The sequence below is a fragment of the Protopterus annectens genome, chromosome 6.part0, assembly GCF_019279795.1.
Source record: "Protopterus annectens isolate FY-2018-M chromosome 6.part0, PAN1.0, whole genome shotgun sequence".
Lineage (NCBI taxonomy): Eukaryota > Metazoa > Chordata > Ceratodontiformes > Protopteridae > Protopterus > Protopterus annectens.
This window is the reverse complement of record NC_056737.1, coordinates 1,201,291,007-1,201,314,722: the sequence shown is the minus strand read 5'-3', so window position 1 is coordinate 1,201,314,722 and position 23,716 is coordinate 1,201,291,007. Positions and strand designations below refer to the sequence as shown.

Genomic DNA, 23,716 nt, shown 5'->3' with positions numbered 1-23,716 from the left:
TTCTGTAGTAAAACCCTTTGTCTTTGTGTATCACGGGCACTGGTTCATGATCCCTGCTTCGACCATGCGATAGAGCACTGGGGGGAAACAGCTCTGTCTGATTCAGTGGGTGTGTGGAAATTCCCCTGAAAGGGGGAGGATTTTCTATCCACTGCCAAGTGTATCCTCTTTGAATTATTCTCAGAAACCAATTGAATGAGACTATCTGTGGACAGGATGCAGGGTGGAGAAAGAGCTTGGGGGAAGGTGGAAGAGAAAGAAGGGCAGGAGGGGCATGGGTAGGCATGGTCTGTGACTCAGCATAGCTATTCCTTTGCAGGGGTTACTCTTTTTGTAGAAAAGGAGCCCCTCTTGTTTGGTTCTGAAGATTTATCTTCCTATCATTTCTTTTTGGATTCATGACTTTTGTTTGGTTGGGAGATTTGCTTGTTCTGCCCCTTGAAGAAAGGCACCTTGTTAGGGGAAAACTTGGGTACATGAAATAGTCTAGATACCCCATGCATTAATTTGCCTCTATCATCTCACACATTGAGAATCTGTATAACAGGGGACCCTAACACAAATTTAGAACTTAAAGGTGCATTCAAAATTTCAGCTTAAAAATCACTGGAGGACTTCTGATAATGTAACCAAGAGTGCTGTCTTAATACAACAGAAGCAGCATTTCTCAAGACCACATCTGCACATGCAAGCACACCTCTCAAAGCATGTTTTGAAACCTGAGTTAACTTAGAAACAATTTAATTCATCTAAGACTTTAGCAGGTTAGGAAGTAGCAAAATCATCCAAGCTGTATGCATACTGTAAAATAGGTTTCCACATATAACCTTGATAATTTAACATTCTAAAGGCTAGATTACTAGAAAGAGGCATCATTTTGCCCTGAAGATCTACCCATTTTCCATCTTTATCAGGGGGTGTTAGATTAGATGAAGCCATGAGATTTTTATTTGACCAGGCAGCTGGGGAGACTTAACTGGGTCAGCAGTCAAAGAAGAAAAGAGACCTGTCATATGCATGGAGATCCTATATTTCTTTTAGCCTTTTTAGGAACTGCTGGAATAGATACTAGTGTCCTGCATGCAACTTCATAAACATCTTCAAAGGCCAGTAAGGGAGGGAGGATAGTCACATAATCGGGCATCTCATCCTCTTTAAAGTCATATACCCTGCCTAGCTCTGAGGTGGATCCTAAGTGCTCACAAACAAACACATCATGAAATCTAGCAACATCTGAAGAAAAGTGAACATTTGTTTTGATTAAGCTCAGGTTTACCTTCTGAAGAATCAGTGACTGGACTTATCGTCAACTAGGAAGCCACCACTGTCCTCATTAGATTCCTCCTCATTCTCTGAAACAACAAAAAAGACTCTAGCCAAACTAGCACTAGAGCCACGTATGGGAACGCAACCATCAGAATTAGATGTCAGTAGAGTACTCTTAGCTAAGGAAACCACATCAGCCTTATAAAGAGCTAAAGTCTGAGTATTGGCTGTATTATGAAGCTTCTTCTTTTTTTTTTTGTGAACTTCAGTTGTTGTTGTTGTGTCTTTCGGCTTTTCCCGGTTAGGGGTCGCCACAGCGGAACTCCGGTCCACTAATGATTGGCAGTAGATTTTTACATGCCGAGTTCCCAGCTCTGATGCACAACCTTCAACGAAGGTACGCCCATTCACGCATGTCTCCACACAGAAGATGCTTTATCTGAGAATCGAACAGGACAACGTCTTACTTGGGGCAAGAATATTATGCCTGGCAAGGGGTCACTAACCTTGGACTACTCCTGTACCTAAAGGATTTTGTTCTCTCATACCTGTGCCAGGTACTGGAACGGCCTCACAGGATGTATCTAACCCCCATTCCAAAGTGGCCAGCAAAGCTACACTAGAGGGAGACAGAATAAAAGTTATGTGGTTTGCAGACTGAGCAGTGGTCCCAACAGAGTCACTAACTGTAGGCTGAGACATAATTTTACTTTGCTTTTTCCGTTTAGGTGCAAACATATTTGATTAGAGGGGGGTATCAGAGTTAGGATATATAAAGTCAGGGGAGTGAACAACAGCCAGAGAACCTCAAAGAAAATCAACCAGAAAAGGTAAACAGAAAATTCTGGTTGAAAAAATCCTGCAGCTGTTCAGCAAAAAGCAGTTTAATTTTAATCTTTGGTACAGGAGATGGTTTCTAGTAATTTAGAAATAAAAAAAATAAATAAATCAAATTTACTCACAGCAGTGTAAATATATGAAACATTTAAGGAATATATCAACTCAAATAATAAAGGCTGGAAAAATAAAAGAAGCTTTTACTAGCTATTCAGATGAACTGATAAAACTGCAAAAGTGAGATGATTAAAGAAAAAAGACTGGCTAAATTTGAGGCTTCTCAAAAAGCACTGCTTCAAAAAATAGTAGAGCTAGAAGACACAGCATGCAGAAAAAAACAGATTTTCTTCTGTACCTGAGAAAGTGGAAGGAACAAGCTGTATTACTTTTATGAAAGTACAAATAAGCAACTGGACGTGTGTTCCACAGCATGATTTGTTAACTGAGAGAGCACATTGTATGTTTGCTCCACACCTGTACATGAGAAAGCAGCCAAGAACTATATGATATATATAAAGATGCAATCATATCAGCTGAAAGAGTTGATCCTGGCAAAATTTTGGCAGACAGTAAAAGTATTAAAAAAGTTGGAGATAACAGAGTGTTTGTGGAAAATGATTATTCACTGTATATCACACTGAAGAGAAGCAAGTTTATTCCAGGATGTTGAGATGCAAGTATTTGATTCAAGCTGCTGTATCCAGCAGTTTCACTGTGAAACAATGACTTCTTGAAAGTTGAAACTCCAATGGAACAAAATAAAATGCCTGAAAACCAAAAGGGTGAAAAACTCCATTTTTGGCAAGTCTCCACACCCCCAAACTTTTATATACCAACTCCATGGTTACACTTACTCAAAGAAGTGAAAAATCTCTCTATAAAGTAAATAATTACCTGGGCATAATTAAAAATTGAACCAGCAATGATTTTTTTTAATGGAGAAATGTGTTTGTGGCATTATGCAGTTCACATTTTTTTTCTGCAAACTATGGAAGCACAAGGAATTTCTCCTTGAGATTTGGTAGGGAAGGCATATCCAGCAGTCTTCAGAATATTTTTCCTGGGGGAACAAATACATTTTTTGACACAGAGCAGGCTAAGGAGGAAATAAAAAGTTTGTCTGAGAGTGAGCCAGCAAGCAGAGACTCTGCTTCTCATTCTTATGACAACAAAGCTCATAGAGAGAGACATTGCTAATGAAACTGTCCCCAATGTTCCAAGGGACAATGTTTGAGAAATAGAGAAAAGCACAACAGCTGACTAGAATAATTACACTATCTTGGACATGAACTGGTGTCTCGTGATGGGAGGCAGTAGTGCTTAGGAAGAAGATCAGCAACATTGAAACAGTGTGCAAATGGGAGACTATAAAGCATCAGTCACATTTGTGAAATATATCTTTGCAAGAAAAGGGTCTGAGAAAGACCAACATTTTGGTTGAACTTTAAGCTTGTAGGTGGACTGTAAAGCATATATCCCAATTTATGACTTTAATGTTTAGAATTAGAAGGACACCCTCACTCCCTAACTAAATATACCAACTCTGAGATCGCTCTACATTGGGGAAAACAGCAAATTCCTGATGACAGCCAAGCATTTTTTTTTTCCCTGTGAAAATATTCCCGGAAGTGGCCGTTCATGTTTTTCAGCTTTCGCTGTTTAAGTTTAGGTGTCGGCGCTTAGATGTTCAACAATCTAAATGTTAAATTTTATAATATAGACCCATTTAAGCTATGGACATTTTAAGCAGGTAGAGTTGAAAGATATGACAAAATTATGAAAAGCATTGACAATGCTGAGTTTCTTGAATCTGCAGAGTTATTAACTTTATTTTTCAGTTGCCAAATGTTCTCAGTGGGAGACATGGAATTTGCAGCTGAAGGCAGTTGGCCAAATCTGTACATTGTTTTCTAAATTAAATGTACAAAGATTCCAGCAAAGTTGTTAGTTTTTTTTCCATTGCTGACCAGATGTCTGTATGCTAAAGCAATTAACCTTGAGAGTTTTGAGCACTCCTTTGTTAGAGAAATAGGTTCATAGGTTCATAGGTGTTTACTAGGCCAACAACTACAAGGGCCCTTTTAAGCCTATCCAGGCATTCCAAATCACTGACAAGTTCTGATATGCAAAATTTAAAGGTACAGTGGCAAGAGGTTCAGTGAAAAGTAAATAAAATCTGAAGCTGGGAGAAGTGGATAAGAAATGGTTGCCTCCTCAACAGCTTCAATACTTTAATAGAGCAGTGTGCAATTTAGCTTTATTTGAAGGTAGCCAGTGCACTTTTTCTTAGGACTAAAAGTTAATATTTTTGAAAGCATCTGGGAGAGGAACTGAGATAAAAAAGTACAGTCCAAAATCAGTGTATGAGAGGACACAGGCTGTATCATGTGCTCTAGCACAGGTAACTTTAATTTTAGATTATGTAATGCCTGTGGGTGCAGCCACTGATTTGGGGCAATTGCTCCTATCTTGATGGTTAAACATCATTTGTTTAAAATGTACATAGTTTTGTGAGTTTGTTCTAAATTAATAGGGATGGGGGTTGTGAAAATGTATTTTTGAGTGTTTTCATTTGAATAAAAAGTCTTGAAGAATGTGACATAGGTTCACATGGAGATGAGAAGAAACAACAGTGTAAAAGATCAGCTTACCAAACAGTGCATGCATGTAATTCAAAAGTTGGAAATATCCCTGCTGTTTCCAGCAAGTACTGCAGACGACAAAATCCACATGTCATCTTGGCAGCCCCAGTTTCCATTGTGTACATCCCCCCCAAAATGCTTAGGCATATATTTGTGTCAATAAATTTCAGGAATGATAACTTATAACCTAAAACCCCTTAGGGAATGCTTATTTCTCCAAACACACATTTGGCAAAAGTTAAGGCAGTCACTGTAGAGTAGAATGTCCGTGATGTAGATGATGTTCTACCACAAGCTCCTTTATGTGTTGGGACATCTTCCTCATCCTCACATTACTTACACAGAATCAGGAAACTATTACTGCAATTTGTTTGAAAAGGCAGGATATTTCATCTCCCAACCTCAGCTACATTCTTACCTAGGAAATATTGAGAGGATGGATAGCAGATATAGCAAAAACAGCTTTTGTGTACTGCCTGTATCCTTATATGAACAACCCCCCCCCTCCCCGTTATGGTGTAAAATAGAAGCCAAGCTTATTGGAAGTGCTTTTCAGTCAGCTCTTTTTTGGGTTTATCTACCTAATCCCCAAACTATTAAGAAATGGTGGACAATGTCATTTTATGGCTCTTAAGTATGAAACAAAGTTCAGAAAATGCAGACGTTTTGCTTGGAAATGTTTGCTTAGGTATTTTATACCCCAAGTAGAGGTTAGAGAATTCTTCCATGGGTAGCATAATGTAGTCTTTGAGATAATTTCTGGATGAAAGCATCCCTGAGATATTCCCTAGGGAAGGAATGAGGGAATAGAAATTGCTGCATATGGAATTTGTTGGGGATCCAAACAGGCTACCATGATACCTCCTGTTTTTAAGGAAGAGAAAACAAATATTAACGTATATTAAACCCCTTAACTAAAAAGGGCTAATAAAAAGGGAATATTAAAAGCTGGGATTGAAAAAACAATCCTAAGGCGAGACAATGGCCTGTCACAAAAAAAAAAAAACACAGAAGCAGATAGAATAGAACAAAATCTAAACTAGAGAAAAAATTTCACAACAAATGTAATAGGTATACTAGATAAGTAATAAGAGAAAATGGTACTTAGCCAAAGCTAACAGTCAAACACCCTAGCTTGTTTGGCAACAAACGAGATCTGGGGATGGTTCTGGTGCATGCTGAGATAGGGGTTTAGCCATGAGCTAGCAGGAGACCTCGAGCTTGGAAATAAAGGCCGAGTTAGATCTGAGGATTGGATCCGAACCCATCCTAGTAAGAATGGAGGCGAGATAGGACATTTTATTATGGCTTAAGAAAACTTACTGTACAGATATAATTTACAGGATTTAAAACACTGTTGTTCCTTCCTGCAAAACATGCCATATAGTATTAAATGTATGCAGTTTTAGATTTATAGTTTGAAGACCTACTGGTCTAGCAGTAGTATGGTTTGGTATAATGTTTACCATCATTGTATACCTAACTAGCAATATATTGTTAGTTCAAATGTATCTAGGAAATAAAGCATATTCACTAATGATATCTACCCTTTGAACTGATTACTTACATGATAACCTAAAAGGGCTAAAATTTAATCTTGTTATTAGAAAATTGGTTTCAAATTTCTAAACAAATACAAGTGATTGTAATTATACGTTTCAACTACTATAATGGTTTTTGTTGTTCTTCTTTTGGCTTTTCCCGGTTAGGGGTCGCCACAGCGGGACTCCGGTCCGCTAGTGATTGGCAGTAGATTTTTATGGAGCCAAGGTGCCAGTCCAATGCCCAACCTTCAATGAAGGCATGCCCATTCACATGTCTTTCAAATGCCATTCGACAGCGGGGAGGACATGCAGACTCCACACAGAAGGCGTTCCAGCCAAGAATCAGATAATTTTATTAACAGAATAAAGACGTTTCTAAATGTTGCAAACCTGAATGTTCAGTTTAAAAGATAGCTTAAAAGCAATGCAAGAAAGACTACTAACTGCTCTAAGTTATTCTTCCTAAATAGTAACAAAATATAGATTCATCGATATTCCAAGGCCACAAAGTCTTATGCCCATTCATGCCTTGCCAATACCACACCTTCTTTCTCTAGGACAACCGTACCAGTCAATCCAAAGTAAATTTGTGGATACCCATTCAGATCTCTAATTTATGTTTAAAGGAAGATAGAATCGCACTATTTAACATCTGAGTTTAAGATTATTCCAGAAGTTTAGGAGGCAATGGATTGTAAACCTGTCAATCCACCATGCTTTACTTATCTGTTGGTGAGTATTTAAGCCCCTGGTTCTAGTATTGATGGAGATATTTGATTTATGGAGAAACAGGAAGTCCAGGACATTGAGTTTCTAACTGCATGGTAAAAGAGACAGAGCTCTCCCATCAAAAGTCTATAAGATAACAAATAAAGGGTAGAGCTTCTAGTCCATTTTTGGTAAGTCAGGGACCTTATGCCTGTGCTCTAACTGGTTAGATATAAGGCCAAGTATAAGGAAGTGATTATCTCTTTAGATCTTGATGATATTCTTTTGGCAATTAGCTGGACTAATTTAAAGGATTTCTTGATGCCTATTGTCACATGATGGTCCAAAGAGAGGCGTCTATTAACCCAAGTACCTAAGTCCCTGATTATAATACTTACTTTGTAGTGGTGTGTTGTCCATAGAGGATGATGAGGTGAGGTGTTATCTACCAAGTGATGATACTGCACTTTTAACACCATGTTTGAGCCCATTTTTAGTACACAAAGAGTTTGCTAGGGAGAGTTCTTTTTGGAGGGTTTGGGTGACACAGAGTGACTTAACGACAACTTCCAGTTTGTAACTGTCTGCAAACTCTGTTAACCAGAGGTCTTGGCCTTCTGTTTAGAGATCTGAAAAATAAATACCAAAAAGAAGAGGTCCCAACTCTGAGCCCTAAGGAACACTGCTGGTCACTTTCATATTTTCTGATGATGATGTCTGCAGCTCACACTATGTGGGATATCTCTTTTAGCCAGTTTAGTACCAATCTTACCACATACACCTTGCTTTTTAAAGAATTTAGCTTTTGTATGATGCCAGCATTGGGAATGGTCTCAAAATCCTTGACCAGGTCAAGGTAAGCAGTGTGTATTGCATGGCCTTTATATGTAGCTTCTATAAACCTTTTGAAGATGTTTACCAGATGAAATAGTCAGGATGTACCCTTCACAAAGCAAAACTGTTTGGAAGCATGTCTAACAAGATCCCTGATATCACAGTTTGAGGTAATTTATAATATGTTCCATGGCTTTGCAGATGAAGTTTGTAAGGCTGACAGGTGTGTAATTACTACAGCCAATTTTAAGGTCACCCTTGGGGGGGGGGGTATTACCACTGCAGAGTGCCACTCATCAGGGACAAAACCAGTAGCTAAACTTAGGTTAAACAGTTTAAGAAGTATTTCTGGAAGGGCAAGTTTAACACTATTATTTAAACAGACAGGTATACTGTCAGGTCCCATGGAGTATTTTTGGTTTTGCTTAGCACTTTAAATAAATGATCTTCAGATATAAAAATTGGGGCAGTGGGGGGTTCACATATTTCAGGGCTTTGAATAGAAGTCTCAGTAGTGAAGTTTGCAATAAATTTGCTTTAGTTTTTTAACATAGCTAAAGAAGGATCTATAATTATCCTTGGTTTCAGAGGCCAGCCCAAATTCATGGGCTCCTTTAGTTTATGTGATTGACATGTACTTGTTTGCATTTTTTGTGCATTTTGTTTACTGTTACATCTCCTTTGGTAAGTAGCTTATGCTCTGCTGGATTGGTTGTGGTATGTTATGTTTTCATTAAATCTGTGAAAATCATCAAAATCAGTGTTTTTCCAAGGTTATAAAGGCATATTTTAATAGAAATGCAAATGTTTAATATCTTCAATGAAATACAGGCGAAATAACAGGGCACTGCATGATCTAGCCTTCTTAGGCCTAATCATTGTCTGAGTCTATTAGGTTGCTCTGTTCTTTCTGAATGGCTCAGATTTTATCTAGGTGTGGATGTGGGTAAAATCCAGGTACTGACTTTTGTCTATTGTTCATTAAATAAAGAACATTCTTCATGTGAAGTTGTGAAGGTCTAAGAACAAATAAACCACAAACTGCCAAAGTTAAATGAAGAAACACAAAGCTTTCGGATTATTCCTTCTTCACTGTGATAAAATTACATCAAAATATTCTGGCATTTTAAAGTAAGGGATAACAATCACATGATGATAAACAGCCAACCGGATAGCAAAATTAATTAAATTGATAAAAAAACACTTCCTGTTAAAGAGACAAGATGACTCTACATATACAAAAACTTTCATTAAAAATATAATTTTAAACATAACTGTTTAAGTTTCAATACAGGTTTTATTGATACCACAGAATTAATACCAGGCAAACAGCCTGTAGCTTAATAATCTAACTGTATTCATTCATTTCAGGATCATTATTCTTATCATCACCTGTCATATTAACAGAACATACATTTATAACTCTAAAACCAAAAGCATGTGAGGTTCCAGAATCAACACAGTGTTTAGCAATGGCATTAGTTAAAACGGACCTTTCTATGTCCAATCTATGTTCTATAATACGTTCGCCTCCTAGTAGATTTTCCTACAGAAAAACAAGGACATTTATTATAAGTAGCTAAATGCACTATATTAGTTGTATTACAAGTACCTGTACATAAAAAAATATATAATTTACGTGTAGTAGGATGCACAAATGTATTGTTCTTACATATAATATTACATACAGAACAGTTCATATAGGGAAAAGTACCTTTTTTATTAAAACCTAGTTTATTTCGTCTTCCTTGCTGCATGTCTTTATAACATAGTTTATTTTTCAAATTAATAGAGTTTTTATATGCAAACAGAGGATGTGATGGAATAATGGCACTCAGTTCAGGCACAACAGTTAAAGTACCCCAGTTATTATTTATTATTTTTCCAACTTCAAATGTACATCTACTATAGGTGGTAGTATATCTTAAGTAATTATTATTATTATTTCTTGAGATATGTGTGGTATCACACACCATTGACAAATAAGGTTTAGCTCTACTGCCTCTCCAAGTACTTTATCCTTTTCTTCTGTCAGTAATTTATAATCATATCCTCTCTGCTGAAATTCACATGTTATATCATGTAATTGTTCTGCATAGGCACTATCATTAGTACTAAGTCTACTAACTACAATGTTGACTCCTCACTGTGCCTTGGAAGGTATAGCTAGGATGCATGCTTTTTCTGTGTAGATATTTATTTTTGTGGACAGGTTTCTTATATGTTTTTGTATCCAAAGTTCTACTATCCCAACTTAAATATGCATCCAAAAAATGTATTTCAGTGGATGAAGTTGTCATTTCAAACTTTAAAAACTGTGTTGTAGTGTTTAAATATGTAAAAAATTCATTTAAGAAATCTTGGGTACCCCTCCCCCCAGTTGTAAAGGGCTCCCACACGACAGCTAAAGTAAATGGAGTAAAAAGGTAGTAATTACTTTGGCTGTAGAAGCTAGTTATATATCTGAATTCCATTACCTGAACCAGTTTTCCATCCATCCATCAACAATCCCTTTTTTTCATTTTTGCACATGGGATCGGGTGTCATCTTTTTAACATAGTGGGCAAATCTGACCTGTTTCTTGATTTTAAGTACTACAAAAAAGGTTGTTTGACATTTCATTTTTATGAGACTAAAGTGGTATTCATTTGATTGCACTGATTTACCGTACACACCATTTTATACAAGTTAACATTTACAGACAAGACTTTAACTACTGTATATTTTGACAGAAAATAATGCATGTGTAAATATATCCAAATCCTTAGCAACTGGCATCAGCACAGTAAAAAATATAAATATGTACAGACATTTAGAAATACAATACTAGTTTTCTTAGTAACAGAACCCTAGCTTTAGCAAAGAGCAAACAAGTTCCATAAATGCATTCAAGGAGACAAACTAGAATTCATCATGCTGAACAAAAATCTCACATCCTGACCCTTCACTTTTTCTTTATGAATGCATCCACAAGTGACAAAAAATATTTAACCCCCAGCCCTCCCCTCTACTAGTTGTGAAGGTTCTGATATTTTCTGTTTACACCTTCCTCACTGTAACTGTGACCTTAAAAGCAGATGCCTCTTTCTCTCTTTGTGCAGTTCCTGAAATCCTCAATCCCTTCTGAAGCCCCACAGGAATAATAGGAGATGATGGAGCAGCACAGCAGGGAAGAAATTGTTTGCTCTGCAATTTCATTTAAGGGAGTTTATAGTTTGATCTTTTCCCTGATTAAATTACATTTGCTGACTTCTGGATTAATTAGTTATTAATGATTTGGTAGGTTTACAGTTTACATAGCATGGTTTGCTTTGGGTCTATATTAGAACATCGAAGTTTCAAAACTTCAAATGTTCTAATATCGAACCCTATTCAGCGAAAGCTGAAAATATTGAAGCAACAAAAAAACGATTTTTTTCCTAGGGAAAGAATTCGGTTGTCTGTTTCTGTTGCTTCGGTATTTTCAGCGCTGTGGTGGAAAGTTACGGGTCAGGTTCAGGTAAGTGTGCGACTGAGTGCAGGTTAGGGTAGTTAGGGTTAGAGTGCGGGTTAGGTATGTGTGCGATTGTGTGGACGTGAGGGTTAGGGCGGGTTAGGTGAGTTAGGGTTAGGGTGCGGGGTAGGTATGTGTGTGATTGTGTGGACGTGAGGGTTAGCGCAGATTACGTGAGTTAGGGTGCGGGTCAGGTAAGTGTGCGATTGTGTGGCCGTGAGGGTTAGGGTGGGGTAGGTGAGTTAGGGTTAGGGCGCGGGTGAGGTGAGTGTGCGATATTGATGGACCTTAGGGTTAGGGTTTGGGTTAAGGTAAGTGGATAGTTAGTGGTGTGTGTATAGTTTAGTCTAGGGTTAGGTGTAAGATTTTAGGTGCATGTGTGTGGATTGCTGTTTGCTTGGTGTGCTTGTGTTGTGTGTATGTGTTTTGGAACAACGATTTTTTCCTAAGGAAAAATTTCGCTGTTCTGTATGTTCGATGTTTTCAGGTTTCGCTGAATAGAGTTCGATATTAGAACATTCGAAGTTTTGAAACTTCGATGTTCTAATATAGACCCATTTGCTTTCCAGTGGCTTACAGCTCAAGGTGCAGTATATAATATGGTATCTGCAGCACAGCTGACATCAAATGAGAATTAGATTTGCTGACATCATACTTTATCCTTGAAATATAGCTGTATAAAGCACAATGAAACAAAGACTGATTATCTTCTTTATTCAACTCTAAGCCAAGCACATATTAATAATCATCTAGTTTTAGTTTAGTTTGTTGCTTTATAATGGTCCATTTACTGTTGTTGCTTTGTGATTCATATTGTGGCATCTTACAGAATATTCCATTATGATTTGGGTTTATGGATCGTGCATATTTATTTTCTAGTATATAGTTAATGTAGACTATTTGAGCAAATAAGTCAAAATTACACTAACCTTTCAATCTCTTGCATTATTTTTTTTTACTTTCACGATAATGAGGTAGATATGTATTAAATAGAATTAGATGTGAACTGATTTTCTGCTACTGAAAGACATGTAAAATTACCTCATTAGAAAGAAATTATAGGTTTATTTGCTCTTTTTTCCTAAGAAATTTTAAGGCAAATGAAGTCAAAGGGCAAGATTCCAAAATAGCTGATCTCAGTGCAAGTCACTTACTTCATTGTAAGGCCTAACTGTAAACTGGCTTACTAGAGGGGCCAGATTCCAAAACATTTGCTTTCAGTGTAAGTGACCTACTTCAGTGTAAGCCTATCTATAAACAGGCTTACTACGTGGACCAGATTTCAAAACATCTGATCTCAGTGTAAGTGGTCACGAAACAGTACAGGAAGTCTTTTGGAATTGGAGCCATAATGATCAGTCCTCTGCTCTAAATTAACATAAGTTTTCTGCTTAAAAGACAGAAAGTTCCAGAAATGAAAATAATAACAATGATAATGATGATAATAATAGTAATACTAAGAGAAAAAATGAACAATCCAAACATGGGCTGTGGAAGGAACAGCAGAGATTTAATAACAAGACTGGGAGAGACATTTGTCTGGTGGTTTAAATGTGAAGCAGCTGCTTGACTCAGGCAGCCTTGAGTAGCAGATTATGCGGCGTCAGTAGGAGAACGGGAAAGCTTTGTGAAAGAACAAACGGAATATAGTCAGTAGTAGAATGGCGAGTTGGATGACAAAGGACAGACAAAGATGAGATAGGAAGAAGCAGAAGAGTGGAAGACAGACTAGGGAGAGAAATACAGGGAGAAATCAGGGGCAAGAGGAGGTAGAGAGAGAGTCTTTCACGGGTGTAGAGGAGAGTAAGGTGCAGATGAGTAAGTTGTAAAAAGAACATGTAAGATATACCCACAACAGAGTACAGGAGAAGCCATCCAAGGTGGAAGGACCAGTGTACACAATACTGACCAGTGATGAAGGCTAGCTGGAGCTGAAGTGGAATACAGAATACAGCACCACACAGATAAGAGGACAGAATGGCCAGGGAGAAAAACTGCCAGTCAGGAAGTGTAGATGGCAGAACTGAGAGAAAAGTCAAAAAGTCTTGCAGGAAGAGCACAGGCAGAATGAAAAAAGAGATTAAGACAGCCAGCATAAGGAGGAAGACAACCAATACTGACTGTGAGAAAGGCTAGGAAGATTGAAATGGAGAAGGAGGATTACAGACAGGAAGGGTTATTGCAAAGGGCAGGAAATGAATATGAATGCCAGTATGGTAACATAGAAGAGGGTCTGGTGACTGGGAACTCAGAAAGAATTAAGACGATTAAAAGTCTTGGTGAGTGAGCTTTGAGAGACAAGATTTCAGTGAAACTAGTCTTAAGGCTTAGACTCAGTAAGGTGCAGAAGGAGGTTACCACAAGCGTGAATGGTTGTTGTAGGGGGGTGACCACCATAAGTGAAGAGTGAATGCATGCTGTAGGGAAGCGACCACCATAAGTGAAGCATGAAATCATGTTGCAGGGATGTGACCACCATAAATGAATCATGAATGCATGTTGTAGGGAGGTGACCACCATAACTCAAATATGAACGTGTGTTGTAGGGAGGTGACCACCTTAAGTGAAGCATGAATGTGTGTTGTAGGGAGGTGACCACAATAAGTGAAGCATGAATGTGTATTGTAGGGAGGTGACCACCATAAATGAAGCATGAATGTGTGTTGTAGGGAGGTGACCACCTTAAGTGATGCATGAATGTGTGTTGTAGGGAGGTGACCACCATAAGTGAAGCATGAATGTGTGTTGTAGGGTGGTGACCACCATAAGTGAAGCATGAATGTGTGTTGTAGGGAGGTGACCACCATAAGTGAAGCATGAATGTGGGACTGGTAGGTGTCTTCTTGGAGGAATAATGATGTGCTTTATCCATGCAGGACATTGAGGGCCAGCATTTATAAGCCACCTCTCTCCACAAGGGACTTGGGTGCCAGGCCCGGTATAAATTTCCTATTTCTCATCCAATAGTCTAGGGTGTTGTTGGGCGGCCATGGTGGTGCAGCAGTTAGCGGTGCCGCCTCACAGCAAGAGGTTCTCCGGTTTGATTCTTGGCTGGGGTGCCTTCTGTACGGAGTCTGCATGTCCTCCCTCTGGTCAGGTGGGTTTCCTCCAGGGGCTCTGGTTTCCTCCCATATCCCAAAGACATGCAGTAGGTGGATTGGACACTCTAAAGTGGCCCTAGGTGTGTGTGTGTGTGTGTGTGTGTGTGTGTGTGTGTGTGTGTGTGTGTGTGTGTGTGTGTGTGTGTGTGTGTGCCTTCTGTGGAAGGTTGGGCGCCGGGCTGGCAACTTGACACCGTAAAATTCCACTGCCAATCATGAGCGGACAGATGATCCGCTGTGGGGACCCCTAACCGGGAAAAAGCAGAAAGAAGAAGTCTAGAGTGTTGTTAAACTGGGTAATAGATGAACTCATCTTCATATGAATAGGAAGCCTGTTCCATAGGAGGGGCAGTCTCTGGGACACATATCTTTCTCTCCAGCATGTTCTGTTTAAGTCACAGACAAAATTCAGTTCTCTAGACCTTGCATTTCTGGTACTCTTTGACTTATGAACATGCAGGAGATTCATAAGTCCTCAAAGCTGTAACTAGAGTGGGGCAATGGATGCAGTTACCCTGGGTACAAGCTGTTACTGAGTGCAATCACCAGGTGCTGGTGGTGTAAGAGTGCTGTATCAATACTGACTTATGAAGTCACAAAGGATATCACATGCCGATAATGCCTTTGTGATCAGGGTTGAAGCATTGAAGCACTCAATACATGCCAATTTAACTGTCGAAAGTTGTCCTTATAAACATAGATAATGTCTATTAAAATAGTAATGTTTATGATACCTGGGAAAGCTAATTTGTAAATGGTAAACTCAGTGAATTTATGGCAGGGAATTGACTTTGAAAAAAAAAAGCACTGAAACATCAGTACATCTGAAAAGTCAGTAATATCTGATTTTACACATCTGGAAAATGTAGGTAAAGCAAAGCTCAACCATGATACAGAACAATAAACAACACAACAGGCATTGCCAAGATTAAAGCATATAAGGCAAAAATCAAATTCTCAGAATCCTAAATGAAGCGGTACACTACTATCCAGAATCAGTTAAATATGACATGAGTACATGCTTTATATTTCAAATACTTCAACAAATTTCATTAACTAGTCTAATGTGTCAGATACTTACATTTCTGGAGTCAACAGCTGCATACATAATATCCATCCATCCTTTGAACGTAGCCTAAAATTTGGACAGATAAATAAATACATATGTAAATAAAAGCCTTTTTGTTAACTAACAGTTCCCACAAACATTATTTCAAAGTAACTTCCAGTATAGTAGAGTCAAGTTTAAATTTCATTATTAGTATGAAGTGAACAATGATGAGCACATTTTCAAGTCACACTAGGGGCTTATACATAACATTAGCATAGGGCTACATAGTTTTCTGCATATCTTATAGTCTGACACACATTAATAACAAATTACAGTGAATTTACTAATGGAAATGCAGTGACCACGGGGAAAGTGGCACACACTTTGCCTTTCAGAGTTCCTAATCCTTCTCATTGTGGGTATGTTGCAGTACAGGACAAATGATATGCGTATAGTCTTATCAAATCATTATGCTATACAACAGTGAACTTGATCTGTAGCAGAAGCTCCATACTTGAGATGAGGCTCCAGAGTATTCAGTCAGTCTTGACCTACTGGATAATTATATTCCACTGGACACCCTTTACGCCGTTACATACATCCTACTATTATATAATTTAGTTGCAGAAACTATGTTGTTGGTGTGACAGAATTAGTGAAAATCATTGTGTCTAAGGATGCTCCCCTTCTCAGCTAAAATGTCACCACCTAATAAAAATAACTAACAAAAGAATGAATTTTTGATTCGGCACCTTCTGGTACCAAACAGCTGTAGTGTGAAGGTTGATGGGATTTCTGGCACATACCATGTGACACAAGCACATACCCTGCAAGGTAGTTTACCAAAATGATCATCATCTTTTGAAATTTTGGCGATTTATCAGCTACCATCCTTATTAAAATTACAGGGTATAGAGTGGTAATGTATATTTCTCAGTTTTAGGTTATAGACTTGATGTTGACCTTGTGACTAACTGAAGCATAGCCCAATACTTTTCCTATAAAGCTGCAATAAAAAATGAAGACATTTATAACAAAAAGTAAAATATGTTTTCTGAATGACAACAAATAGTGTTACTCTTTACTTTCTAATGACTAAATAGGTCTCAAAAGTGCACACAAGCTAACTTTAGACGTGCCAAGTGTTGTGTTACAAGCATCAACTTTACTGGGGCAAGTAGCCTAACACCACAGAAACTTCCAAACCATCAATGCTAGTAAAGACAATAACACCTTTATCACTTCTAAGGCAGTGACCGTTACCATACAGAGGGAATATTCAGCTTGAGAGAGAGAAATTGATGATGCAAGATATTTCAAGGTGGTTTATAAAAAGTCTTGAAATGTTACCTCACGGCTAAAGTTATACTTCATACAAATTACTGTCTCTACTTCTATAATTACTTAAATAGGATTAGCAACATATAAAGCACATCAACTGATTACATCAGAAACATTAATCTGAACAAGGCAAAATGCAAATCAGTAGTACTTACAACCTGCAACAAAGCAAGGTAGCCGGCGCCTACATTATCAAAGTTGATTTTGACATTTTTCCAGCGGGCATCTCCATTATTTTCTATAATTTTCATACAGTCCGTTAAATTATTGATGTGGCTAACAGGGAATCGTTCATCAGTTGTGGTGTTAACACAGTAGTAATACTTTCCAGCAAACAGATTCACACCCATTATGCTGAAAATTAGCCAGAATATAAGGCAGACAAGAAGCACATTCATGATGGATGGGATTGCACCTATAAGGGCATTGACGACAACCTAAAGCAGCAAATCAGTGAAAAAAGAAATTCAGAATATTATTGTGGCATTACTTCAAAACAATACTACAGAAACTGACACAGTGTTAAAGGAATTTGGAAAACTTCTCTGGAATAAAACAGACACAGTGTTTTAAAGGCGTTTGGAAAACTCTGGAATATATCACAAAGGTTCTACTACTGATCTATTTGGCTACAGTTAAGGTAAATGAAGCACATTATGGAGTACATGCAAAACAAAAGAACAGCAAAAAGGGAGGAACTAATAAAATGCAAATGGATAACTGTGGTAGAGGAAACTGATGTATTTAAAACAAAAAGCAAAATAAAAACCTTGTATTGGAATGATGATGTCACAGAATTTGTTTACTGTAGAAGAAAACAAACAAACAAAAAAGAAATGGATAGTTAAACAGAAAATAAAATAAAACAAGGCTACTAAAAATGAAACAGAGAGGATAGCAGTGACTGGTGTTATAAATTTCCATGCTAACTTGCAAAAATAACTTAGGTTCTCAGAAGGCTGTGACCAAGGGATGTGATAGGAATAATCATTTTATTCACTGAATCCTATCTGACTTTCCAATCTGCAGGACTAAAGAATGGATTTGCTTGGTAGTTTGCTGTAATGAAAAATACAAGACCTTTTAATATCCCAAAAGGCTGTGAGTTTGTATTAGAACATTGTTAGAAACATGGTGGGTTTTGGCTTTTTAATCACAAATGCAGAAGTTTCACTGAAACAAACATCCAAGAAGTCTATGATATTCTTCTCTACAATGCCTTTCAGGATTTGTTGCTTTAATTTGGCAAAAAGCACATATTATAATAATACATTTCCTTACCTGTTGACTAACAGTCTCATGCAATTAATTAGAAATGTTTTCTTCTCAGGACAGACCCAAGTTTTCAGATATTTGTTGTTACCTGGACTGTGTTTAAGCTTTTGTGTTGCCCATACCTTACTTGGATAGAAGGAAGTTACTCTGTTCACCAGTGAGAGTGGGGAGCTTTGAACAGCCTACCTGTCCTTGGTGGAGTGGTTTCAGCTACAGAAATTGTAGTTGTATTGGCTATTTTGTGCTAATTTCTATCTCTTTCATCTTTCTGATATAAATAAACGCATTTGCACGTTTTTTTTTTGCGCTTGTATCAGCTCAGCAAGATCCTGCCCAGATATTCTGCAGAGACCTATAGCACCTGAGTGAGAATAGAGACTTTGGAGTGTTTAAGTGCCATTTTCTGCTTTTTCTTGCTATTTACTGTTAAATCCACCTAAACGCTTAGTTTCTGGCATTTACTGAAACTCAAAATCTTGTTTTTAACTGCATTTGTACTTATTTACTGCCTGCATTTAAAAAGTCGTTTTTGTCTTAAATTGCATTATTTAACTGTTATTGGCTTCACAATCAAGTGCGATAGCCGTTTCTGTACCTTAAAAGTGTTTTTTCTGCTGTATCTGTTTTTACTTTGAAAAAAAAAAAAAAAACAAAATAAATCTTCCTATTTCCCACCATTCTAAGCTAGAATAGTCCAGTTTTCAGATATTTGCTGTTACCTGGACTGTGTTTTAGCTTCTGTGTTGCCCATACCTTACTTGGATAGTAGGAAGTTACTCTGTTCACCAGTGAGAATGGGGAGCTTTGAACAGCCTACCTGTCCTTGGAGGAGTGGTTTCAGCCCAGAAAGTCTAGTTTTATTGGCCATTTTGGGCTAATTTCTATCTCTTTCATCTTTCTGATATAAAAAAACACATTTGCGCAGTTTTGCACATAGAGCAGCGGCGGTTAGCTAGGGCTAAACTATTCCCGGCTCCATGGAGTCTGTTCTTCAGTTTTTCCCCTTAGTACTAGCCTGTTCTTTCAGTTTTAGCACTCAAATCAGTGCTTTCAGACTAGTACTTGCTCAAAAACGGACAGAAACGCAAATAAACTATAATACTCGATCCCCAACATTTGTCTGTAGGGAACAGTCAAATTACTCTCCCCCTCCAGCTTTACAAGAAAAAGCTCCTCAACCCAATCAGGCATATCCAAAGGCCAGTCCCCAGTGTATTCTCCTGTTCACCTGATGACTCTGGGCATCCTGAGGCAATGTCATAACTGCCTCATGTACACAGACAACCCTCTCCTACTACCACACAACACCAAAATCTGTGAGAGATGCACTTACACAGCCAAACTTGAGGTAAAGCTCTCTCCAGCCACGACTGGAATAGACAGTCAAGAGGAGATGGTAAAAATCTGCAACACCCCACTTACTACACATAGACCCACCACACCTGCAACTGCAAATCCCACACATAGATACACAAAGAGATACTCAGAGGCTCTAAATAAAAATCTGTGGAAACAATAGAGACCTCCAAAGCAGACATGCAAGCACCATACATCCACAAACACACTGCAATCAACACATAACCTCTAAAGCCAGTGTGCTACACAACCACAGCCCATAAGGCATAACATCATACCTAACGCACTTGTAATAGGGGCCTCCATAGTCAGGCACACTAATGTCCCACTCACCAGGCTGGACAATCCATACTCATCAAGTATAACCACACCTCCAGACTAGTTGCAAAGTATGATGCTTCAGAGATCATCCAAGTGCAACTGACAATGGGCAAAACTTCAGTCCAGATTGTAGCTTGCTACAGATCATCATCCCTGCTCCAAGATCCCTGCTCCTCATTCCTCGAGTTACTGGAAAACATGAGGGTCCAACCAAACACCCTAATACTGGGTGATTTCAATTACCCAAACATCAACTGGGAAAACTACTCAAGCACTAATACCTTTGCGCAACGCTTCCTGGTATACATTAACTCAAATGCTTTGGACAAGCTTATCAACACCCCTAAAGGGGCAACAATAGCCTGGACCTGGTCATCACCAACATGGGGGATAAGTGCTCCATACCCGAGGTAAATCCGTTGTTGGTTACATCAGACCATAAATTCATCACCCTCGATATCCACATACCACACCCCCACAAGGAAACCACAGTGAAAAACTTCTCCAAAGCAAACTTTATGCTACTTAAGATGGAGGTGGCAAAGCATGTCTTTCAAACGCCCACCCAACCACGGGGAGGATATGCAGACTCCACACAGAAGGCACTCCCCACACTCCAGTCGAGAATCGAACGGGAGAACCTCTTGCTGTGATGCAACAACACTACCACTGCACCACCGCGGATAAGCTCACAAAACCAAGTGATATCGCCAATATATTGGCAGATAGGTTCAGTGCAAACTTTTCCCCACCCTCACCCCCTAAAGGGCCCATATCTATACCAGAAGATTGCGCTGCCCCCATAATCACAGACACCCAGATGAAAATGGCACTTTCTAAAGCAAAAAACACAGCATCCATGAGACCAGATAGCATCCCAGGCTGCGTGTTACATGAACTCCAAAACAAACTAATCCCTCACCTAAATACCATGTTCAACCACAGCCTCACCTCAGGCTATGTGCCCACTGAGTGGTGCATGGCAAGGGTTGTCCCGCTTCACAAGGGAGGCGCCACCTCCGACCCCGGGAACTATCGCCCCATCAGCCTGACGAGCCTAGTCTGCAAGGCCATAGAGCGCATCATCATGGAACTCATAAACAACAACACTGGGAATGTACAAACCCTAGACCCTATCCAGTTTAGTTTCGTAAAGGGCAGGTCATGTCTCCTAAACCTAGTTGACTTTTTCAAGATGGTCACCAAAGCAATCGATGAGGGAAAGGTGGTCCACACGGCATACCTTGACCTTGTGAAAACCTTTGATACCATTCCCCACTTGGGAATTATAGACAAACTCACTAACCTAGATATAAACCCCTACATTACAAGATGGGTTGCTAACTGGCTCACAGACAGAACCCATAAAATGAAAATAGGAAATGCTATGTCTGACTCCAAACCTGTGACAAGTGGACTACCCCAGGGCTCATTCTTGGGACCACTCCTGTTCAGTATTTACTTCTCCGAGGTACAAGCCAACACAAAGGGACTATAGCTAAAAACATTTGCAGACAACTGCAAACTGGGTGCCATAATTGAGACTCCTACTGATGCACATATCCTTCAAAAGGGTCTCACTGAAACTGATACATGGTGCCAAAAATCATGGCTTCAAGCTAAATGCCAAAAAGTGCATTGTCATCCCTTTCGGGAAAAACCAAGTACCTACGAATTACTATATAGGTGGCACTTAACACAGAGAGTGTGATAGGAGACCTAGGGATCTATGTGGATAGTAAACTATCCTTCAATAACCACATAGCTAAAGTGGTTAGAAAATCCTTCTGCATGGCCCACCTTATCACGAAGGGGGTTTGCATCTAGAAAAAAAGGAAGCTTTTGTCCCCCTCTGCTCATCACTCATTAGACTCATTATTGAGTACAATGCCCCATTCGGGATGTACCTTACTAGGCACCTGCAACAACTGGAGAGGCCTCAAAAATACCTCACCAAGAGGATAATGGGCCTAAAACACATGCCCTATGCTACCAGGCTAAAAAAACTTCAGCTGTACTCGGCTGCATACTGGCTACTCAGAGGCGATCTCTGCCTGATATACAAGGCATTCTTACATATGAGATCGGAACCGACTCAGCCTATTTACAAGGTGGAAGTCTTCTAGTTGGCTCATGGCTAGGTAGGTATCCCATGGTGCACCAGTACAATCCCCAGATCTTGTTTGCTGCTAACTAGGGGAGACAATAACAAATATACAAAAGAAGACAATACTAAAAGGTCTCCATAAAAAAGATAATAATATTTTTCTGTCTCCAGGTGCTTCCAGGCTGAGGGTAGGAGTATGGGTTTGTAAAAATGAAGGGTGAGATGGACTACAAACATGGAACGTTACAGTGAGTACATAACTTATTTATGTTCTGTAGTCCTATCTCGCCTTCATTCTTACATATGGGACAGCATCCCTAGCGCCTTATTCTTGGGTGGCTCAAGGAAAAATACTCCTGAGTACTATGGAACCAAATGATGCTCTACCCCTGGAGGTTAAATCCAATTTGTAATGAGTAATAAAAGTGTGAGGGGTAGCCCACGTTGCTGCTGCACAAATATTATCAAGTGGGACCCTGGTTTGAAAGGCTGCCGAGGTAGACTGAGATCTGGTAGAATGAGCCTTGTAAAGGGCAGAGGTCTATCCTCAGAATTGTAAACATGAGCTATACAGCTAGTAATTCAATTACAGAGTGTTACTTTGGAAAATGGTAAGCCTGACCTGGATTCGGAGAAGGAATGAATAATTGATCTGATTTCCTGATTTCCTTAGTCCGCTACAAATAAAAACGTAATTGTCTATGAACATCCAGCTGATGAAATAAGAAGTTATGTACCTACCATAACGTTCCATGTTAGTTGTCTTCTCTCACCTTCTTTCTTGCTGGATGGGTTTGGAGCCGATCCTCGGCTCCGACTCGGCACTTGCTAAGCTCGAGAGCTAATTTTACCAGCTCGAGGCAACCCTATATCCCATGATGCAAGGCGGAGACCACCCAGATCTCGTTTGGTAGCTAAGGAAATAGTAATATATTCTTCCAACTGTAGAGGAGGAAGAAAAAGTAACAATACTAAATAAGATCATAATCCTCTAGAAAGGATCAACCTAATCTAGTGACACTAGAAGCTGAATAGCTAGAGAAGGAATAAAACCTCTTAATAGAAGAGGCATAATCTTCTCGGTCTGACCAGGCTAGGGGGATGGAGGGCGGGATGCAAGAAAGAAGGCGAGAGAAGACAACATGGAATGCTATGGTAGGTACATAACTTCTTAATGTTAAGTTGTCAATCTCGCCTTCATTCTTGCTGGATGGGACCGCGTCCCTAGCACCTCTATCCTAGGTGGCTCAATGGAACAGACTCTTGAGAACGGTGGAACCAAAATTTGCTCTGTCTCTGGAGGCCAAGTCTAATTTGTAATGAGAAACAAAGGTATGAGGAGAGGCCCATGTGGCTGCTGCACAAATAGTGTCTATTGGAAGTCTAGCTTGAAAAGCTGTCGATGTAGCTAGAGCTCTGGTAGAATGGGCTTTTGGCTTAGAAATCAACTCTTTGCCTCTGAGCTGATAAATGTAAGCAATCACAGAAGACAGACATCTAGATAAAGTCACTTTGGAAACTGGAAAGCCTTTCCTGTTCTCTGCATAGGATAGAAACAGTTGATCAGATTTCCTAAAAAGTTTAGTTTTGTCCAGATAATATCTGAGTTGGTGGTGAACATCAAGACAATGTAACTTTTGTTCCACTCTATCAGTATAATTCGGGAAAAACACTGGAAGATCAATGGATTGATTTAGGTTCGTCTGCGATTCCACTTTTGGCAAGAAAGACAGATTAGTCCTTAGAGATACCCTATCTTTGTGGAATATTAAATAGGGAGGACGAATGCAGAGAGCATGAAGCTCAGATACTCTCCTGGCAGAAGTAATGGCGACTAAAA

The 23,716-nt window shown here is 39.1% G+C and overlaps 1 protein-coding gene across 5 annotated transcripts in view; it reads right to left on the bottom strand.

Annotated features, from left to right (window-relative positions):
- Positions 1–23,716, bottom strand: part of LOC122804756 (sodium channel protein type 2 subunit alpha-like) — a 2,239,151-nt gene that overhangs the window by 202,599 nt on the left and 2,012,836 nt on the right. For all 5 annotated transcript variants that reach the window (XM_044074821.1, XM_044074820.1, XM_044074819.1 and 2 more), the window contains 2 exons: positions 16,973–17,254; positions 15,507–15,560 (listed from right to left, as the gene is read on the bottom strand). In XM_044074821.1, the coding sequence (XP_043930756.1) occupies positions 15,507–15,560; positions 16,973–17,254 (336 nt within the window). The remainder of the gene's footprint in view (positions 1–15,506; positions 15,561–16,972; positions 17,255–23,716) is intronic.